The following is a 21387-nucleotide window of genomic DNA, read 5'->3' as shown; positions in this document are numbered from 1 at the left end:
GCTTAAGGCAGCCACTCTCAAATACTGGGGATGCAAGACAGGTGACAGGAATATTAGACTAAACTACATGCTTACAGTGGTACCTCGGGTTACATATGCTTCAGGTTACATACGCTTCAGGTTACAGACTCCGCTAACCCAGAAATAGTGCTTCAGGTTAAGACCTTTGCTTCAGGATGAGAACAGAAATCGTGCTCCGGCGGCGCAGCAGCAGGAGGCCCCATTAGGTAAAGTGGTGCTTCAGGTTAAGAACAGCTTCAGGTTAAGTACAGACCTCCGGAACGAATTAAGTACTTAACCTGAGGTACCACTGTACTTGCCACTTTGGGTTCCACTGTACTGTGTCCATTTCTGGGCACCACAATTTAAGAAGGATGGAATGTGTTCAGAGGAGGGAGACCAAGATGATCAAGGGGCTGGATACCAAGCCTTATGAGGAATGGTTTAGGGAGTTGGGTGTGTTTAACTTGGAAAAGAGGAGACTGAGAGGGTGGCATGATAGCCATGTTTGAATATCTGAAGGGCTGTCACATGGAAGAGGGAACAAGCTTTTTTTCTCCTGCTTCAGAGGGCCTTAAGACCTGAACCAATGGATTCAAATTACAAGAAAGGAGTTTCTGACTAAACTTTAGGAAGAAATGCTTGCTGTTAAGAGCTATAATTCCCTTGGAAAATGGTGGACACTCCTTCATTGGAGGTTTCAAAACAGAGGCTGGAGGGTCATCTGTCACAGATGCTTTAACTGTGATTCCTGCATTGTATGAGGTTGGACTAGATGACCTTTGGTGTGCCTTCCAAGTCTACAATTATACGACCCTGACTTCGTTACAAATGAGTGCCAGGAAAAAGTGATTTGCAATGGAGAAGTGGACAGGGGCAAGGAGTACATAATCCCTCTTCTTTTATCCTAGCTGGAATTCCAAACATATTTATGTCTGCCTGTTCTGGATGAGAGCTTGTTTTAAAAATGTGAATAGGGATAGAAATTAGTGGTTCTTCTGAAATCACTCCTCTCAAGCAACAGCTTCATGGTTAGGATAGCCTCATTCCTTTCAAACATTCTAAATTGAGAGCAACCCAGTTTCTTCCTTTACATCATTCTACAGCAGTGTTTCATAGACTTGGGTCCCCAGCTGTTGTTGGACTACAACTCCTAGCATCCCTGGCCACTGGTCCTACTAGCTGGGGATGATGGGAGTTGTAGTCCAACAAACAGCTGGGCCCCCAAGTTTGAGTAACACTGTTCTATCAGGATAGTTCCAGGTGATGTAACAGTGAGGAAGTGGGCACTGAACTTCTCATGTCCTCCCACCATAGAAGTATTAACAAAATTAAGTTCCTGCATACTTAATCACATTGATAGGATGATCCGTTTGCTCAACAGCCACAATGATGCCCCCAGAATCCAGGATGGCATAGTGATGGGGTCCTTCAAGCATCCGTGCCCAGGTGTAGCCGCCATCATCCGAAATGTAAACATCTGGGTTTATTATTGAAATGGCATCCCCAACACTTCCTGCAACACAAGGCCATTGCCAATACAATGGATATAAGTACACTACAGTTCTCTCATGAAGGTCCACCACTTGTATTCATTCCTGAATTCACCCACCCTTACTGGCAGAAGAAGGAAAAAAACAGATCTGTAAAATACAGAAACCAGTAGACAATCCCAAGTAAAGCCTCATCCTTTGCCAATTATCTTACATCGTATTATATGTGCGTAAGGATAATTCATTACCGTGAGCAATGACAATTCCAACAGCATTGGGCTCAGACAGAGGAGCCATTGGTACATTCAGCTTCTGGGAGATGCTGTAAGATGCATGGATGTGAAGGCTGCACTGTAAATGTAAGACAACCCCAATAAGAAAAGGAGGCAAAATGGTGAAGCATTAACATATTTGGTCTTATTAAAAGCAAAACAACCAAAAGTGCTTGAATTTCAACAGAATTGCCACAAAGGAGAACCTTTACTGGTGCAAATCCAAGGCAAACTGAACCCAAGCTTCCAAGCTTTATTAGCTGACAAACTGTGTTTTGAATAACACATGGCCCAAGGCAGCTTCTTCCACACGTAAGCCTGTTCCCTTCTGTTGTTGTTGTTGTTTTAAATCAGGCTGAATTACAAACTGTTTTCTGTTGCATAGTTTGGGCCCAGCTCACTGCACAAAGTTTGTTGAGCATTCCACTCCTCTTGCGAAACATCCCTAAAGATATGCTTTACTTTTCACTTTATTTTATTGCAAGTTAGATGCACTAATCACGCAACGTGAGATAATACAACTATTGGTAAGCCAATTTCCTAATGAATATTTACAAAGGCTACAGCAACTTTAATACGTTTAATGCTATTTCAAGACCTATAAATTTGGTCTCTAACTATGATTTTGCACACCCTGTACCACCACACCCTAATCTTGCACTTGAGTCATACACTCAATTTACTAGGAAGCATAGTTTTCAGTAGAACCAACTTCCAAACAAGTAACTTAGAACTATAACTTGGCCTGACAATATCATCCTACATCCAATATATAAACATACAAACCTTTTCCTTATTTTTGGCGGTTGAGTCACATTTGGCATTTTCAGGTTTCCTCAAGTGCACCCACTCCCCTCCTTGATCAAAGGTAATCACCGATTGGATGGAATTATCTGATTGAGAGGAGAAAATGTAAGTATTTGTGCAATAAATTCTATACAACATACTTACTCTCTGAGTAAAACCCAATGCAGTGCTAAGTCTCGCATTCCATCAGTGAAGGATTTTATTGTGAAATGGAACATTATCTCCCTCTCCTCCTCCTATATGCCCCCTAAATCTGTTCCATGGGTTTCCCCAACCCTCTAGATTATATTTGGGGAGGGTGTGGAGTAAGTGCTGAAGGTGGAGGGCAAGGAGAGCCCTGCCGCACAAGTGGAAATGTTTTCATTAATGGGATGCAAAGGTTGAATGCCACCTGCTATAATTAAAAAGTGGATGCTTTAATTCCCATGTCATGTAGCAACATTCCAAGCATTCAAAAAGACAAGACATCTTGCAAAAGAGGACCAAACACTTTGAAAATAGAGTAAGACTGCAAACCACACTGAGCTGTTGAGACTCATTGGGTTGGCTCCTGCAGCACACCGGCTGAGTTCAATGTCAGGTCATCAGCCATTATTTCAGGGACAACCTTTCCAGTATTCACAGTTTGATATTAAAGCTCCAGCCCCTGTGCAGATGTGTCATCTTTCTGCTTCAAATAAGACACTCCCGATTCCCATCTATAGGAACTGTCAGCCTTACAACACAGTTTAACATATGAGTTTGGCTTCTTACTTCACTCAGACTGGAACTTCACTCAGCACAGGAACAGATCAATGTTGATTATTCCTATTAACTTCGTAAAAGCAGAATTGTGACCAGTACTGCAAGACAAATGAACTTGTCCTCGACAAACTAAGACAGTAACATGATTGTTTCCTTTAGTCAAAACACCTATGAGAAAACCTAGCTTCAAAACAAGCTATTTCAAACAAATTAGCAAACATAAGCATTATGGATCTCCCAAAGGGATCTCCCAGAAATGCCTCAATTCCATTTCACTGAAAAGTTTCAGCTACTTTCCTAACAGATTCCTCAATCTTCAATTACAGCCAATCTAGAATCCATCAGTCCCCATGACGCCATGCAGAAAGTGAGTACTTACCCTCCGAGAGCACACTAGTGATGTAAATGCCTCGCAATGAGGTCACATTGGTGAAGTCCGTCTCTCCCCCTGTGGTGGTATAGAGATGCCTTTCTAGGGACTTCGAATATATGATGCCTTGGTCATCAGAGGTGTAAATTGTCCCATACCCAGTATCTGCAAGAAAAACAACAGTTGCAGGGAGGGGGTCCTTCCAAAGAGTCCCTAAGGAAAGGGGCTCTCATCTCAGTATTATCAACATTACCATTAATTTGAGATTACCAGGTCTAGAAAGCTGGTAGACCTATGCTTATGTCAATTTCGAAGCTGCCTAAAACTATTACAATAAACTGGATTGGGAAATAAATGAGGACTATATGAAACAAATGAACAGGGCCATAGGGTTCGTGACAGAACAAGGGTGAGAACAGCGGGGAGACACCAGGATCTCAAATATGTGGATGCAACTACAACTGTCCTTCCCTAAGGGATGATCCGGTAGTCTTTTCACCAAGTGTATGATTCAAATGCTTTACCATTATGAGCGCATATATGTTATTTCAAGGATTAACCTTAGGCGCCTATATGCTATACTGTTCATCTTCACATTTTAAGAGCTGGTTCTCTTCATGAACCATACAAAGTTTTGCTACCCACATCAAATGCATGTTGAAATTCAGATCTTTTTAAGATTTTTAAGAACACACTACACCAAACTCCCTTCTCTCACCTCCAGGCTCATCTACATGCATGAACACCATGTCATCATTAGCTGCCAAGATAGAGTAAAACTGCTCTTGTCCAACTGAAGGAAGTTGTGCCATGTTCCAGGTTTCTCCATGATCCAGTGACACATGGATTCGTCTTGTAGTGCCCTAGTGAAGGCAATGATAGTGTTGTTGAATTACTACCACATCCTAGATACTATTGGTGTTTATATAGGAGGTTATTCCATGACGGATACCAGAAATTCACAATACATAGTCTTGATAGTATACTAAATAAGTAATCCCCTGCGATAACTCCCTTATTTATCGACCTGATACTATATATTGGTATGGGAGCTATAGGGGCACTTCCTCAGTGAATAGTGAACTGTTATCTTTATTAAGGAGTGAAATCACTGAGTGGAATTTAACATCAAGCTCTTCCAGTTGTTCCATCTGTACAGGCATTCCATGTTGCCATTTCTGCACTGTTTGAGGGTTTATCCTAACATCCCACCAAGCAAATTTTGGGGGGCACAGGAGTGGAGGGAGGGAAGCTCCGTTGCACAAGTATAAATTCTTGCACAGGGTTTCTGCTGACAGGGCTGATTACCTTGCCCAATTTTTTAAACTGAAAAATCAGTGGTGCTAAACCTTGGCCTGGATGCCTGATCAGTCAGCCACTTCTGGCCACTTCTACAGCTGGAGGGTTGGGCCAGGGATGAAAATGGCCCTCAGACTAGAAAAAGCCACTTGCATTAAAAATGAACTCATATACATCAACATTCTTCAAACACTGGTTCCTTTGCTTTCTATCATAGAGGGGTGGGACCCACTGCAAACTAAACTCTTGGGGCCTATGGAAATAGAAAAAGAGAACAGTGAATTTCCTACCTTTTCTGTCATCACAGATGCAAAGAGGAAGCGTCCTCCAAGACCAAAGGAGTAGATTTTGCTTCCTATAGTCTTGAATGTCTTCCCAAAGTCTTTGGTCCTTTTCAGCTCAAGTAACCCAAGATCAGCTTCTTGTGAAAGAGGAAGTATATGAACATTGTCCCGATTAGAGAGATAGAGAAGCCCTCTTCAGCAAAGAGACTTCATCCATTGAAAGGGTTGCAAGGCCACACCACTGCCCCATGAGCCTGTAGTTTCCCATCCCTAACCCCCCCCCCCATGTCCCTGAAATGCCAATGAGCCTGGAAATCTACAAAAGAAAAGTCTAATTGCATAGGCTACTCTTTTGCAGGCAGGGGGTAGGCCTTAGGGGCTGGACTCTGCAACTGCTTCAACATGTAGTGCCCCTTTCATGTGAGTAATGTGTGAAAGGTACTATAGAGCAAATGGGGGGGGGGAACAGCTTCAAAGTCCTCATTCTTTAAAGCAGGGCCATGCTAGGTCCATTTGAGGTGCTGGCTAGCCTGAACAGTGCTGATCATTTTTAACACATAGGTATGCTGCTCTTCGGTTTAGCAGAACTCCAAGGATGGCTCATAATAATAATAAAGCACAGTATCAAAATACAAAATAAAACTCAACATAACCCAACATAACCCAAAATTTGAGCAACACCATCAGAATAATCAGTAAAAATAACTGATTAAAGCCATCCAGCTTACATTAGGGCCTCTGGTGAAGATTGTGTTATTTAAGCATGCTCAGTGAGAGAAGTGGTGTCCGTTACACACTGTGTTCCCAAGCTGTTTAAAAAGGGTGAGAACCAGCACTTGAAGCCATCTTCAGAAATGGACTGTCCGCAAGTGAGTTGTTAAACAACTAATATGTATCATTATTACTTGTACTTGGGAATACTTACTACAAGAGCCATTCAGGAATGTGGTGAAGAAAATGGTCATGCCAGAGCCCCTGGAAAATGTCAAGGGAAAGGACACTGAGAACAAAGTCCTGAGAGCAAAGAAGCTAGCTAATTCAACAACTGGCAACAGAGAGCCACTTAATTGGAAAAGTCAGGGATGAAATCTAGGACCCTCTATACAGAAGGCAGGTGCTCTACTGCCAAGCTATTGGATCTACTCTCCAAATAGCCCTAGTACCCTTAAGGTGAAAATGATCCAAAGCTGGAAAATTTAACACACAGCTACCAAGTTGCCCCTTTATATAGAGCTCTTCCTGCATATGCAAAGTGTTCAAGTAGTGCAAACATCAGTGTATGCAGAAGGCATTACGGCAACTTTTCCAAAAAAGCACACAATACAAACATGACCACAAGAAGGGCTATTAGGGACCAAGAGAATTTCATCCCAAAGAGAGTTATCTTTCTGTTTTTGCAAGCAGCCAGCTCTAGTGTAATCAAGAGAACATTAAACTACTAACTCTCCCTGGGGAACATGTTTGTTTTTCAGCTGCTCACCATTTGGCCAGGCAAACATCTTTGTGTATTTCTTTCCATTTCTCACCAAAGGTCTTAGATACCCACAGGCTGCCCTGAAAACATTAAGAAAGGATTATTCATCATCTGCTTAGCATTTTCAAGTCTGAGCTAAAAATATTCATTAAAAAATATTTTAGCTCAGATTTCCATTGAAAATGCTCAAGGTGGTTTACAATCCAACCAACATATTAAAAAATAAAATGTAAAATAATCAGTAAGGCAGAGAAAACATATCTAACATATCACAGAGAATAAGATTAGCAATTTGGTAGACCAATTTTTTGCCGGAAGATACATCTTTGCACAGCAGTGGAAGACCATCAGAGAAGGGTCAAGATGTGACTCCCCTTTAGAGAGTAACTGAAGTGTTGGTGAGCCCACAGAGAAGGCTCAATTGTGTACAGCTGTCAGGGGATGGTTAGCTGCTTGTGCTTAAAATTGTGCCCCTTCAGAGTTTGTGCGACCCCACAAACCTCTGTGTGTGACAGAGCTCCTCAGACATGTCTGCTCTAGTCACTAGTAGAGTCTGACAGTGGCTGTCTGCGGAAGCGCTTCCAGCAAAGAAGTTCCTTAACGGAAACGCGTCTCCTGGACTCACGACGTGGCAGCTTCCGGCGCAGCATGGGTCTCCCTGCAGTTGCTTCTGACACCTCCCCGCTATTTTCGCTCGAAGTGTCTCTCACCCCTTTCTCTCCCCTGCTGCTTCCTGCCTGGGCTGCTGCGTCTCTCTCAGCATTACTGAGATCCTCCTCCAGAGACCCCGCGCTCCCCCTGCTGGTCCCTGCTTTGGCTGTTGACTCTCTCCCAGTCTCTGGGAGCCTTACCACTTCCCTTTCCTCCGATGTCAGTTCCCTGACATCCACCTCCCCTCCAGGGCCCCCCTCTCCCCCGCCCCTACTTTCTCCTCTGGGCGGTGAGGAGCTGAAACCCCTAAAAGAATCCTCTTCATCTTCAGACGTCTCGAACAATTCCCTCCATCGGTCTTCGTTCCGACTCGCTGAATCCTCCTCCACCTCGGAATCAGCGAACCCCTCCAACTCTTCTTCGTCGTCGGTGGTGGCGAAGTATTCCCTCCGGAACCTCGCCACTGGCTGGGGTTTTCTAGGGAATCTCTGATGAAAAGTTTCAATCAAAACCTCGTCATCTACCTCCTCTGCCCTGACCCAGGTGTTTTCCGACTCCGGCTCCCCTTCCCACATTACCAAATACTCTACTTGCTCTCCCCTCCACCTGGAATCGAGAATCTCCGCTACATGGTAGCTGTGTTCTTTTTCTTCCATAGCTGGTCCCCTATTGACCCTCCCCTCTCTGTCCCCTATATACGGTGACAGCAATGATCTGTGGAACACTGGGTGCAACTTCATGTGGTTCGGTAACCGGAGTCTGAAAGCCACTGGGTTGACCTGTTGCGTGACTTCAAATGGGCCCAGTCTTTTGGGTCTTAACTTCTTACAACCTCCTTTAAATGGTAACCCTTGGGTGGACAGCCACACCTGGTCCCCCACCCTAATGCTTTCCCCTTCCCTTCTGGTTTTGTCTGCCTGCCTCTTATATTCCTCCTTCGCCCTGTTTAAATTAAGTTGGAGCTGGCGATGGATCGCTTCCATTTCTTCAACGAACTGTTCTGCGGCAGGAACGCTCCAGTTCTCCCCCTCCCCCCCTGGGAAGGCTCGGGGATGACACCCGTGATTGGCCAAAAAAGGGCTCATCCCCGTGGACACGTTCTCTGCATTGTTATAGGCAAATTCTGCCAACGCCAGCTTCTCCACCCAATCATTCTCTCTGTCATTCACATAACACCTCAAATATTGCTGGAGGACACCATTAGCTCTTTCCGCCTGCCCATTGGTTTCTGGATGACGGGCAGTGGAAAAATTCACCTCTACATGCAATAAGCTCATGAGCTTCTTCCAGAACCTGGAAGTAAATTGTTTCCCTCGGTCCGAAACCACCCTCAAGGGGGCACCATGCAACCTAAACACATTTTCCACAAACAATTTAGCGGTTTCTTCTGCTGTGACCGCATGTGAGCAGGCTATAAAGTGGGCCATCTTGGTTAACAGGTCTACCACAACCATAATGGCTGTCTTCCCTTTGGACCTGGGGCCACCAGAATTCCCTGGTAACCAGCCACATGGTTTTGTGTTGCCCAAAATGCCCTGCTGTGGGGCTATCGTGCAGTTGCTTGAGTACCTTTTCCCTCAATTCCCCTTCAGGTATGTATAACGCTCCCTTGTAGTACAACGCCCCGTTTCTCTCCTCAAAACCCCCGGGTTTGTCTCCCTCCCTCCTGAGACCCCTGAGTTTGTCCTGGGCGTATTCATCCTGCACCGTTCCCTCTACCAGTTCCCTTTGCCCCACCAAAGCCGCCCCACACACCCAGCGGTCCTCGGGAATAACATGGGTCTCTTCGGGTGCACCCTCTCCCTCCAAATATTCAGGTTTGCGTGAGAGAGCGTCCGCCCTAACGTTCTCCGGGCCTGGTACGTAACAAATCTCAAAGTTAAATTTGGAGAACTCCTGGGCCCATCTCAACTGCCTTTGGTTGAGCACTCGCGCAGTTCTCCAATACTCTAGATTCTTATGGTCCGTGCACACTTGCACCTTCTGTTGTGCACCAATTAGTAGATGCCTCCATCTCCGGAAGGCCTCATAAATCGCAAGAAGTTCCCGGTCGTGCACCGTGTAGTTTCTCTCAGATTTGTTCAGCTTTCGCGAAAAGAAGGCACACGGTCGCCACTCTGACCCCTCCTTCCCCGGCTGCAGAAGAAGCACCGCCCCTATGGCTCTGTCCGAAGCGTCTGTTTCGACCCTCAGCTTTTTTTGTAAATCCACATGTAGAAGTTGTTCGTCAGAGGCGAAGGCCCTTTTCAGTTCCTCAAACACTCGCTCCGCCTCCCCCGTCCAAACAAACTTCTTTTTGCTGCTGAGACAGTCCCTGATGGGCGCCGTCAGGTGGGCGAAGTTTCGGATGAACTTACGATAAAAGTTTCCAAACCCTAGGAACCTCTGCACATCCTTCTTGGTCTTGGGTGTTTTCCATTCCAGCACCGCTTGAACCTTGCCGGGGTCCATGGCCAACCCCTTGTCTGACAAGCGGTACCCCAGGAATTCCACCTCCTTGGTATGAAACTGACACTTTTCCAGTTTCACCCACAGTCTGTTGGCTTGCAGCCTGCTCAACACTTCTCTGACGTCTCTCACATGTTGCTCCTCATTCTCCGAATACACCAACACGTCATCTAAGAAGGCCACGCAATTCTTGTAGAGCAAAGGCCCCAGTACATGGTTCATAAAGGCTTGAAAACACGCGGAGCCTGTTTGTAATCCAAAAGGCATAACGAGATATTCAAATGCCCCCAAAGGGGTGAACATGGTGGTCTTCCATTCATCCCCTTTCCTTATACGTATCAGGTTGTACGCCCCCCTTAGGTCCAGCTTTGTAAAAATCTTTCCTTTTCGCACCCTGGTCAAAATATCATCAATCCTGGGCATAGGAAAAGCCGCCGGCTCTGTCACTGCATTTAGGGCCCGAAAGTCACATACCAGCCTCGGCTTGTCCGTGTTTTTTTTATCCACAAAAAACACTGGGCTACCCCCCGCTGCCTTGGACTCTCTGATGAAGCCTCTCTTCAGGTTCTTGTCAATGAACGCTCGCAACTCCTGCATCTCCCTGTCTGACATGGCATACAACTTGCCTACAGGAAGCTGTGCTCCAGGGAGTAAATTGATCTGGCAATCAAAGGGCCTATGCGGGGGTAGTTGGTCCGCTTCCTTCTCGCTGAACACGTCGCTGAGATCAGCATACTGTGGTGGCACCTTCCCCTTCTCCATCACTTCCGTCCCTGCTAGGGTGGCTTGGGCCCCTGCTGACCCCTTTTCCGCCCTGCAGTGTTCTAAGCAGTGTGCGGAACCGAAGGAAACCACTCTTTGATGCCAGCCCACCAGCGGATCATGTAGGGCTAGCCAGCTCATTCCCAAAATAATGGGAGCGCCTCCCAAGGTGGCCACATTAAACGCTATCAGTTCTGTGTGCCTTGCCACCCTCATTATCATTGGGACGGTCTGCAAGCTGACGCCTCCTCCCAACAGTTCCCTGCCATCAATCGTGGTCACCTGCAGGGGGTTGCTTAAAGGGATAGTCTGTATCTGGTGTTCAGCAGCAAACTCCTTGCTCATGAAATTGCAGGAGCTGCCTGAGTCCAACAGCGCCTTTATTTTTAGGGGGTGTCCATTTTGCAGCTCTAGCGACACTTCAATCACTAGAGCAGGTCGAGGAGCTTCTGGCACTGGCACTTGGGGAAGGGGCACTTTCACTGCTCTTTGGCCTGGCTGCAGTGCCCTGCTGGCAACCAGGCGTTGGCTTTTACCTGCTCCGTTTCTCCCTGCTCTTCCCCCTCAACAGCTCCCACCATCCCTTGCCATTCCTTCCTCTGGGGGCAGACTCTGGCAAAGTGGCCTGGCTGTTGGCAGAGATAGCATTTCCGGGCTCCCTTTCCCTCCTTCTTCGCCCCCTCACTGGGCTTTGAAACTGCGCGCGCGCGGGCTGTTCCGATTTCCATCGGCTCTGCCGGCGGGAAAGCTGGCTCAGGAATGTCTGGAATGCGTAACTCCTTCCAACGTTCCCCTCTCCCTTCCCGCCTCTCCAAGGCTCTTGCCTCCTGGCGCGCTCCAATGGTCAGCGCAGATTTGGTCAGCTGATCCATAGACCCCGCCCTGGGGCTCCTGGCCAGCTCGTCTTTCACAGCTGAAGAAAGACCTTCTTCAAATAGCATCTGAATGGGTGCCGCCGATAAATCCCACCCCAATCTGTGAATCAGCATGGTAAATTCAGTCCAGTACTCACGGACAGATCTGCTTCCCTGCTTGCAAGCCATTAGCTGTCTGCGTACCAACCCTTCCTCAATATCGCTGGAAAACATGATATCCATTGCACGAAAGAATTTCATAGTGTCCTTTAGGATATCGTTGTGCGTTGCCATCAGGGGTCGAACCCAGTCCCGCGCCCCCTTCTCAAGATGCCCAATTACGAACGCAACTCGCGATTCCTCATCAGGGAACTCATCAAACTGCACATTCAGAGCATATTGCATCTCAGTCCTAAAGGCATGGTAATCCTTGGGGTCCCCCCAAAACTTCTGCACCAATCCTGGTACCTTTCTGGGGAACTGAGTGGTTCTCCCCTTTTTGTCAGCATCCTGAGCCCTTCTCTCCTCGAGCCTCGCCGTCTGCAGCGCAAGTTGGACCTCCAGAGCTTGATACCTTTCTTCCAAGCTTGGACCAGCTCCAACCCCTGCGTCTCCGGTTCCGACTGGGTTGCTCATGATGCTTTCTCCTGCACAGGCAGCGTACAGAGACTGTCAGACTGCTGTCAGGGGATGGTTAGCTGCTTGTGCTTAAAATTGTGCCCCTTCAGAGTTTGTGCGACCCCACAAACCTCTGTGTGTGACAGAGCTCCTCAGACATGTCTGCTCTAGTCACTAGTAGAGTCTGACAGTGGCTGTCTGCGGAAGCGCTTCCAGCAAAGAAGTTCCTTAACGGAAACGCGTCTCCTGGACTCACGACGTGGCAGCTTCCGGCGCAGCATGGGTCTCCCTGCAGTTGCTTCTGACACCTCCCCGCTATTTTCGCTCGAAGTGTCTCTCACCCCTTTCTCTCCCCTGCTGCTTCCTGCCTGGGCTGCTGCGTCTCTCTCAGCATTACTGAGATCCTCCTCCAGAGACCCCGCGCTCCCCCTGCTGGTCCCTGCTTTGGCTGTTGACTCTCTCCCAGTCTCTGGGAGCCTTACCACTTCCCTTTCCTCCGATGTCAGTTCCCTGACAACAGCCAAGCACAACTCAGATGTTGGTGAGACATGGAAGAGAACCTCCATAAAAGATTTTAAGGGCAGGAAAGCTCATATGGGAGAGGACAATCTTTTAAACATCCTAGTGTCAAATCATTTAGGACTTTAAAGTTCATTATCAACACTTTGATAATGGGGATAATTGGGTCCAGAAACACAACAGAAGGCAGTAACAGTCTGGACACAGTTTCTTGACCAGCTGAGGCTTCCGTACTTCAGTTCTACCACTGAGTCAGACTGTATCTCTTAAAGCAGCTTGATTCACCTATATACAGAATCTCATAGTCCTGTTAGAAAAGAACTTCATGCAACCAATGCAATGAGTTTCATTTAAAATATACCACACACTTTCATTATGTAACACAACACTTAGGGCAAAGCAGTAACTATGACCATACAATTGCTGTATTGATGAGACAGGAACTATGACGCTGCCAATTATTACCACAAGGGGTCACGCAAGAGCCAAGCCCTCCTGCCCACCCACCCAAACATACATTAAGAGTCTCTCCAGACTGGAGCTTTTTAGTTGGTGAATTCTGCAACATGTCACTGATGCAATAATTGTGGTGGATTGATACTGGACCATCCATCATTCCACTTTATTAGTTGTTCTACACCATTATTGCTGTTTGGAGCAGTACTCTTGCACTACAGTACCACAAAAGCAGGACAAAAACTAAAGCAAAACATTTGCGGTATAAAAGGTTACAAGGATTTCAACAGGACATTATGGGATAAGCTGAAAATGAAGCAGTGTACCCACTCTAGAACTTTTTCAGGTTTAAACAGTACTGAAAGTGGGATCGGGAATAACAGCCCCAATACCATTGTAAGTCCAAATCATCATGAATGCATAATAAAAAGGATGTCTGGAGGAGCCCTAAATGGCTTCTTGGAGCCTAGATTCAGTGCCTAAATTATACCAGTGAATAAGTGAACCAACAGCTCTATTCTTCCCAAATCCTTACCTCAATACTGAGGGCCAACAACAGATCAGAATTCTGAGGGTGATAAATTATTTGAGTTGAAGGATGGAAAGGAATATCTGTCAACTGGAAGTTCTTAGCAAAATCAGATGATCGAAATATTCTTCCTGTATGGTATGGTCTAGGTCTGTCCCCCGTCAGTATCACCTAGTCAGAAAAATAAAGATCAGTGTCCCTTCTCAACATATCTGTGCTTCTAGTTTATCACAAATAAAGAAGTCACCTGAAGCTATTTGAAACATTGCAGTTTTGAAGTTGGCAGAAACCAGAATAAAAATCCCAACTGTGTGGGAGAACAGAAATCCTCACTAACCCTTAGTGTGTCTTGTGCTTATGCTCCTTGTGCAAGTTTGCTGCGCAAATTAGTGCAAAGGGACTGCTTCACTAGGATATGAGTGCTTAGCTGAACTCCATTAATTTTTTTAATACAATCTAAAAGGATGTAACATTTTTTCTCACATCCATCTGGAAATCATGTGGGAATAAACCAAACCCATAAAGACCAAAGGAAACAGTGATGACCTGAATAAAACCAATAATGTTGGTGTAAACATTATTTCTGTTTCGGCAGCAAAGTAACGAGTCCAGAAAAAGTAGTAGAAACCCTATAAACCACCACCAACCATTTGACTATTAGAAATATGTCTTATGCAACCTGCTTTAGGATCAAACTTTGTAAAGTGCACTACAGAATGTTCTGCCAAGGAAACTGAGCTACTCTGAAGACGAGACTTTGTGAAAATCACGCAGCCATGCCTAGAACACTGTGTGATTACGTAGGTACTGTAACAGTTTGATTTAATCTACAATCAGGTAAACTGGAAAAAGCAGGTAATGGCTCCAACATGCAACCAGGAAGCATCAAGCAGGATGCTATTTCTCAAGTTCATATAGCAAGTCAGCGGAGAGTAGGGTGGATAGGTAGGTAGGTAGAGATTTTGTGGCAGAAATCTGTATTCCATAGATATGATATGATATGATATGATATGGACAACTAGGCTATATTGTGCAACCTGTAAACTTGTTAAGCAGCCGGAGAAATAGGAACAAAGCCCACATCCTACCTTCCCCGAATTTTCTGGTCCAATGGCCATTCCAAATTCTGTCCGGATGAAAGTGTTGTTAATGAGATCCGTAATGTCTACGAAAGTTTTCCCATAGTCTTCACTACAGTGCAAAAAAAAAAAAAAAGACATTGTAAGTGTAAAAGCTCCTCAGTACAGGATAGTTTTGCAGATGCAGCCATTTGTGTCTGGAGGCCTCTTAAAACAATAGAACACACCAAAAAAATGATAGAAGGAACCAAACCATTTTATGGTCACCCTGTGAAGGTCACTTAACAGCCCTCGTAACCTTTGTTTCAATAATGTGGTGAGCCTATGTTTGTAGTAAAGTTTCTGACACTCGCAAAGTTGTTGAGATTTTTAAAGAATTTTTCACCCAAACACCAGGACCATAGTACCATACTGTGGGCTTGCCATATTTCATAAAGTAAAAATCTAGGCACAAAAATTGTTGAGCTTCGGGAAAATCGCAAAAACAACAATGCTGATATGGGTTGCCATACCCCGGATTTTCTGCCTGGACCCTGCTTCCGCCTGCAGTGTTCCAGGTATGTCTGGGATATTCCAGATGTATGGCAACCCTACCATAGTAGCAACATCTGAACATGTAAAAACTAATACAGGATACCTGTGAAACAGGCAGGACAGCTTCTTCAGATGATCACAGTGATCTGGCTGGTGCACAAGGCAGTTCTTAAAGTAACCTGGTACTAGGCCATTTAAGGCTATGTACACTAAAAAATAGTATCTTGTACCTAGCTGGAAAATGTACTGGTGGCCAGTACAGGGCTTTCAGCACTGTTGTAATACACTAGTGCAGAGCTGTTCTGCCCAAAAGCTGGGCTGCACTAGCTGTAATTTCCAAACCCACCTCTGGGGTATGCCCACATGCAGTGCACTGCAATAGTGCAGTCCAGAGGTTACCAAATCATGCACCACTGTGGCCAAGCTATCCCTGTCCCAGAACAGCCATACCTAGCATACTAGCTGAAGCTGAAAAAGGTACTTGGTCTTTAATTAGCTAGAACATTGCTGCTTATGCTCTGTTTTTTAAGGTAACCTATTACTTTCCCTACTCACTTTATATTGAATGTTTTAATACAACTCCTCAAAATGGACACCTGCACTTCCTCCTTGAACTTTGGTTTGTAAACCATCTCCCCAGGGCCAGCTGCCCATGTTTACAGCTCTCTGGCAACTTGTAAGAGAGTTAAACAGGAACGCGTCTGAGGTAGTGATGTAAAGCACTTCCAGCTTCAAAGCCAGGGAATCAATGGAGGTGCAAGGGTGATCATTTATTAAAGGGAAGCCCCTCAGCAGAGAAAGTTGCTTGTTTATCGACAGCCAGTTACTAAAAATCCACAAAACAGCATTCAGTCTAAAAGGAGGAAACACTAGTGAAAGTAATCATGTGCCAGGGAACACCCAAGAGGGCAGGATGGACTTCGCCTGGCATCCAGAAGAAAACAAAGGCAGGGCCAGGTAAATATTCCAAGGGAGGGACTTGTTCAGTGTGAAGCTCCTTGCTCTATATAGTAGCCGTAATGTACACACTAACCCTACGAGTTCCACATGTAACCAGCCAAGACTCCCATAAGAAGTCTTGGCCTCTTGCAAGACTAACTCTACCCAGCCATGCTATCCCTACACTTTCAGAAGCCTCGAGTTAGAGACCTGCACATGGCAAAGAGTGCCTAAATTTTTTCTAAACTAATAACAAAGGCTAGAGTTTTTCCCAGTTCTCTTTCTCAGGATACCTGGCATTTTAAATTTGTCACACTTTGCATATGTGAGCCATTTTTTAAGCAGGGTCACTTGTAAGCCTATTCCAGCTGTCGAAATGGGCAGCAAAATTTGGTGAGTGCCTGAACTTCTCAGCTGCCCTTTACCTTTCCCAATGCGCCTGGGAAAAGGGTGCCACCACTGCACACCACTCTTAGCAGATGCTACTCCTAGCCAAAGGGAATTGCTCTTAAGACTTGCTGTCTGTGGTGCAACTGATTTTCTCCAGCTGCTAAAAAAGAGAAGCTCAGCCACACCAAAGAAACAAGGAAGGAAACATCTGTCTGGCTTCTGTCTGGCAAGGAACCACACCTAAAGAAAGTGCAGTTTGGACTGTGGTTCACACAAGCTCTATCCCAACAGGAAGCATGGGGAAAGATAAGAGAGGTGAGCTTTTCAAACCCTCTCAAGCTTCTTGACACCAGTAGCAGCAGTCAGTAAGGAGCTTACTCCTGTAGGATTTCCAACAGGCCAGCAGAAGGGGGATGGCTTACTTACAGTCCCTTAAGGCAAGCTAGATAATAAAGTACCATATCCATTGTTTAAAAGGCAGAGATAACTACCTCTGACAAAGAATACACCACTTAGTATATGACTTATTATTAAACCAGCAAATCCCTCCATGATTGCTCCTGGGCTTTTGGTCAGCTTGTGCCTCTTTACATGTCAGAAAGTTAGACTCTCCCCAAGACAGGATAGACCTCAGGATGCAACACTGACCACTTATTCAACCTGTTGTTCATCACTGGCTTTGTAAAGAGGGTGACCTATCACTAGTTTAAAAGCTCTGTCCCTAACCACTGTACATAGGCAATGTGAGGCTGCTCACAAATCCTCATATATAAGAATCAACAGCAAGCTCTTGGGCTTCATTACAATGTGCATTTCAATTCATAGACATTCACAACACAATGCTCTCACCTTCTGTAGAGCTTAGACTGCCCGAAACTCATGATTACCAGAGGTATCTGAAATGTGGTCAACACAAGAATAACCTGGAAAGAGAGAAACCTGTTAGCAACAATAGTCTGAGAACAACAGCCAGCACGCACACTGTCTAAAAGCCAGGTAACCATCACATCCCAATAAGGACAAATTCACATATTTGGGGGTACATCGCTGAGCTAACACAAGTTTATGATTTTAATTGGGTTTATTTTGGCATGTTGGGTTGCTGTCATGCATATTTCATCACACGTACAAATCACAACACATTTTTAAAAAATGTTTCAGAAACATTATAAACTTGTGGGGAAGGATTTATAAAGGTCAGCTGAATACACCAACATTCACTAGAATTCATTTTGGTGTTTTTTTTTAATGCTATGTCTTATCTTTGCAACTTCTTTTATTCTGTTTGATGACATTTTAGAAAAGCTACTTCTTAACAAAGTCACCCGTGCTTTGACATCCTAGCTTGAAGTGTCAAGGTGTTTTTTCCCTAAGAGAGAAAAACTTGCTTAATCCCTGGTATACATAATTGGCCTGACACAGGTTTCTTAGTTAATAGCTAATCTCTCAGAACAATATAAAATAGCTAATCTCTACAGAACAATATAAAATAAAAGATGTTACTTTAGCCCAAAATTGTACCATAATCCCTTTGTATATCAGCAGCCTGGTAAACCTGGTAAATTAGGGCACATCATATTGCATTTTGGAATTATCACACGTTGTCATAAAATTGGATTCCGAATCCAATTTTATCTTGCTCTTATCGTGTTTCTCTAAGACTGCCATCCTAACCCCATTTACCTGGAATTAAGCCCCAATGAATTCAATAGGAAATACTTCTGAGTAGCCATGACTGGCATTGCACTGTTAGCCATTAGGCAAGAAGCAGAAACAGCTAAACTCTAACCAGAAGAGGAAGTCTGCTGATAAATAGTTTACTTTAAAAAAAAAAATGGAGGCAGGGGTGAGTCTTAAGAGATGGACAGCTGGACCACTCCGGCAGTTCAGCTGAGATATTAGTTCTATTAGGCTTCCTTCTCCCTCAACTGACACCTGGTATCAGCCATGCAACAGGATGCAGAAGAGGCAGAAATGGGAAGCAGAAACCAACAATATCTATATAGTGCAATTCTTCAGTGTGCCTGGAACATTGGTTCTTGCTTACACTTTCAAAGAGAGATGCATTTCTCTGTGCCGGATGTGAAGAAAGAGGCGGTGAGTACTTCCTCCTCCTCGTCAAGACTTCAGTATTGTAGCAATTCTCACCTCAAGTCTGGATGGGCAGTTAGACACTTCTTACCAAATCCAGAGTGAGTCACCCAATATACACAACACCTACACTGTATCCCTTCTTCCTTGGCCATGAGTAGGAAGGTAATAGCTAAAAGAAGAACCCAAATGGTTTGCAACACCTACATCTGAAGAGGATCATTATTCATGACCCATCAAATAGGAACAACCCTACTTTTCCATGTGGGAGGATTGAAGTAAAACTATCCATTATTGGGAGTACTGAATCATGCACTTGGAGGAATTATTATTTCATGTGTTGTGCTTTTGTTCCTTTTGAAATAAATATTTAAAAATCCGTTCAACCTATCTGTATTACTTACCCCAGTGCTGTCACCAATCCAGGATAGAGTCACTGAGCCGCTGAGATCATTGAAGACACGCTGTAAAGGCAATTAGAAATATAATTCAGTCCTCTAGTCTTCCATCCAGTGCCAGAAAGGAAACAGTCTCTCCCAATTTCCCCTTCACTCTAATCATGGTAACAAGCAGTTCCTGGACACAAATTCGGGATCTTTATAATCACATTGCCTCATATGTGCCCTATTTGAAAAATAATAGCTTACTGAGCTTCGGGGAACACATCATACAACCCAGAAGCTGATCCAACAGCATCTCTGTACTACTATGGTTCAGATTTAATTTCCTATGCAAGGGTTTGAGTGGATGAAATTCTCACAAGGAAATGACCCAAAATAACCTCTCCTAGATGTGTCTTGCTGACATTTAATATATTGCCATATGGATCTTCAGTCCTTTTACTCAGGATATCACTGGATTTTTGCTGACTCCATAGACTCCCACAATCCTGTTCATAATAAAATCCCTCAAGCTGACATGTCAAGCAATAAGGAAGAGGTGCAGAATATAGTACTGTATATAATTTTGGTCTCTGTAACCAATGAAGGTGTAGCTATCAGTGTAAGAGAGAAACTGGAAGCAGCACTAGCCTCATGGTTTTGTAGAGACTTCCTCAAACCATTCCATGCAATTATTGGAAATCCCTGAGTATGTTACCACCAGGAGCTTTTGATCACTTTGGTTACTCTTCTATTACAGTGATACCTCGGGTTAAGTACTTGATTCATTCCGGAGGTCCATTCTAAACCTGAAACAGTTCTTAACTTGAAGCACCACTTTAGCTAATGGGGCCTTCAGCTGCCGCCGTGCCGCCGGAGCACGATTTCTGTTCTCATCCTGAAGCAAAGTTCTTAACCCGAGGTACTATTTCTGGATTAGCGGAGTCTGTAACCTGAAGTGTCTGTAACCTGAAGCGTATGTAACCCAAGGTACCACTGTATTATTATTATTATTTTATTTATTAAATTTCTGTACTGCCCTTCATCCAAAGATCACATGGTGGTTTACATATATAAAACACATAATGGCTCATTGTCCTAAAAGCAAAACAAGCAGAACACCTGTTACTTCCAACATATCTGTTACGAGAAGCTCACTGTCCTTTCAGTGTACTCAAGGTGCCTAGCATGATTATTTATTCTATGCTATCTGTATGGCATTGCTAAACCAGAAGCCTGAGTTCAGAGTCACACCACACCAAAGAGTCTTGACAGCTCCTGGACAAGACCCTGGGGCCATTTAAAAGCTTGAACACCCTTCTTCCATCTCATAGTTCTATTGGACACCTAGAGCCTCCAGCAAATCATAAATATCCATGCAGTGGAAGGGCATTAATTAGGCATAAGTTACCCTAAAATAGAATGTCATTTCTTTTCACACATGTATTATTTTTTGACTTTGCAAAATTTTGATTTTGCTTAAATGTAGGTGAATGACACATTTAAATTAAGGCTTCCTTCACAGCAAGTAAAAAAATACTCAAGTTTAAAATAACAACAATGGAGAATAGATAAAAGATTCAACAGAACTTACTAATGAAGCACCTTTGACACATGTACAAAAGCAAACAGCATTATTCTGTCATGATGTAGCCAAGGCTCAAGCAACATGGTATGCCAAGTACAGATTCTTTCCTCATGGTTTGTTTGCTTTTAAAACTAAAGGAGCCTGGCAGTCTGAGCACATGAAAGGTGTGCTGCTTAACACTCCCCACTGTTGTCCTTTTTTAGTTTGAAATCACCTCTCCCGAACTACTTTTTTCAGGCAGAGGACAAAAAGGGAAATAGTCCCCATAGTTTCCCTTCCCCACTCCTCTGGGGGGGGGGGGGAAGCAGCTTGGAGTGGGCAATTTTGCACTGAACAGTAGTTAGGCATCTCACTTTTCTACTCAGGTGCAGCCTTATATATGTATATATAAAACACCACTAGACACAGATGAAAGAAATCACAGAACTGTGTTTACATTTTAAAAACTGTTTTTTAATTGTGCTTTTTAATTTAAAAACAAACTATTTTTATGTGTTGGGGGTTATTTGGCTGTTTCTGTTTATATTTTGATTGCGTATTTTGTGTTTTTATATTATAATTTTATTTTGTGAACCACCCTGAGACCTGCAGGTATACAGCAGTATAAACATTTAATTAATGATAATGTAACATGTACTTCAAGCCCAAGTTCCTATACAATTGACATCCATTGAAACCTGTGCCAACACCTGCTTAATAGGGTCTCAATCACAATTAATCTTGCACTGTAAGGTTATTACAATAGCACAGAAGACGCTATTATGGTTGCAAAGAGATACACCAACCACAATGTGTGTCAAATGTTA

General features: G+C 44.3%; 1 protein-coding gene across 2 annotated transcripts in view; it reads right to left on the bottom strand.

Annotated features, from left to right (window-relative positions):
- SORT1 (sortilin 1) overlaps positions 1–21387 on the bottom strand; it is a 55913-nt gene that overhangs the window by 11708 nt on the left and 22818 nt on the right. The window contains exons 2-13 of one of the 2 annotated variants that reach the window (XM_082227067.1): positions 19018–19077; positions 17372–17445; positions 14669–14771; positions 13587–13751; positions 6750–6823; positions 6195–6244; positions 5276–5406; positions 4405–4549; positions 3696–3851; positions 2552–2658; positions 1742–1844; positions 1348–1516 (exon numbers count right to left, since the gene is read on the bottom strand). In XM_082227067.1, the coding sequence (XP_082083193.1) occupies positions 1348–1516; positions 1742–1844; positions 2552–2658; positions 3696–3851; positions 4405–4549; positions 5276–5406; positions 6195–6244; positions 6750–6823; positions 13587–13751; positions 14669–14771; positions 17372–17445; positions 19018–19077 (1337 nt within the window). The remainder of the gene's footprint in view (positions 1–1347; positions 1517–1741; positions 1845–2551; positions 2659–3695; positions 3852–4404; positions 4550–5275; positions 5407–6194; positions 6245–6749; positions 6824–13586; positions 13752–14668; positions 14772–17371; positions 17446–19017; positions 19078–21387) is intronic. The other variant, XM_082227068.1, reaches the window with a different exon arrangement.

The sequence above is a fragment of the Podarcis vaucheri genome (assembly GCF_965113315.1).
Source record: "Podarcis vaucheri genome assembly, chromosome: 6".
In the NCBI taxonomy this organism is placed as follows: Eukaryota; Metazoa; Chordata; class Lepidosauria; order Squamata; family Lacertidae; genus Podarcis; species Podarcis vaucheri.
The sequence above is the reverse complement of the archived record's forward strand: the minus strand, read 5'-3'. Positions and strand labels throughout refer to the sequence as shown.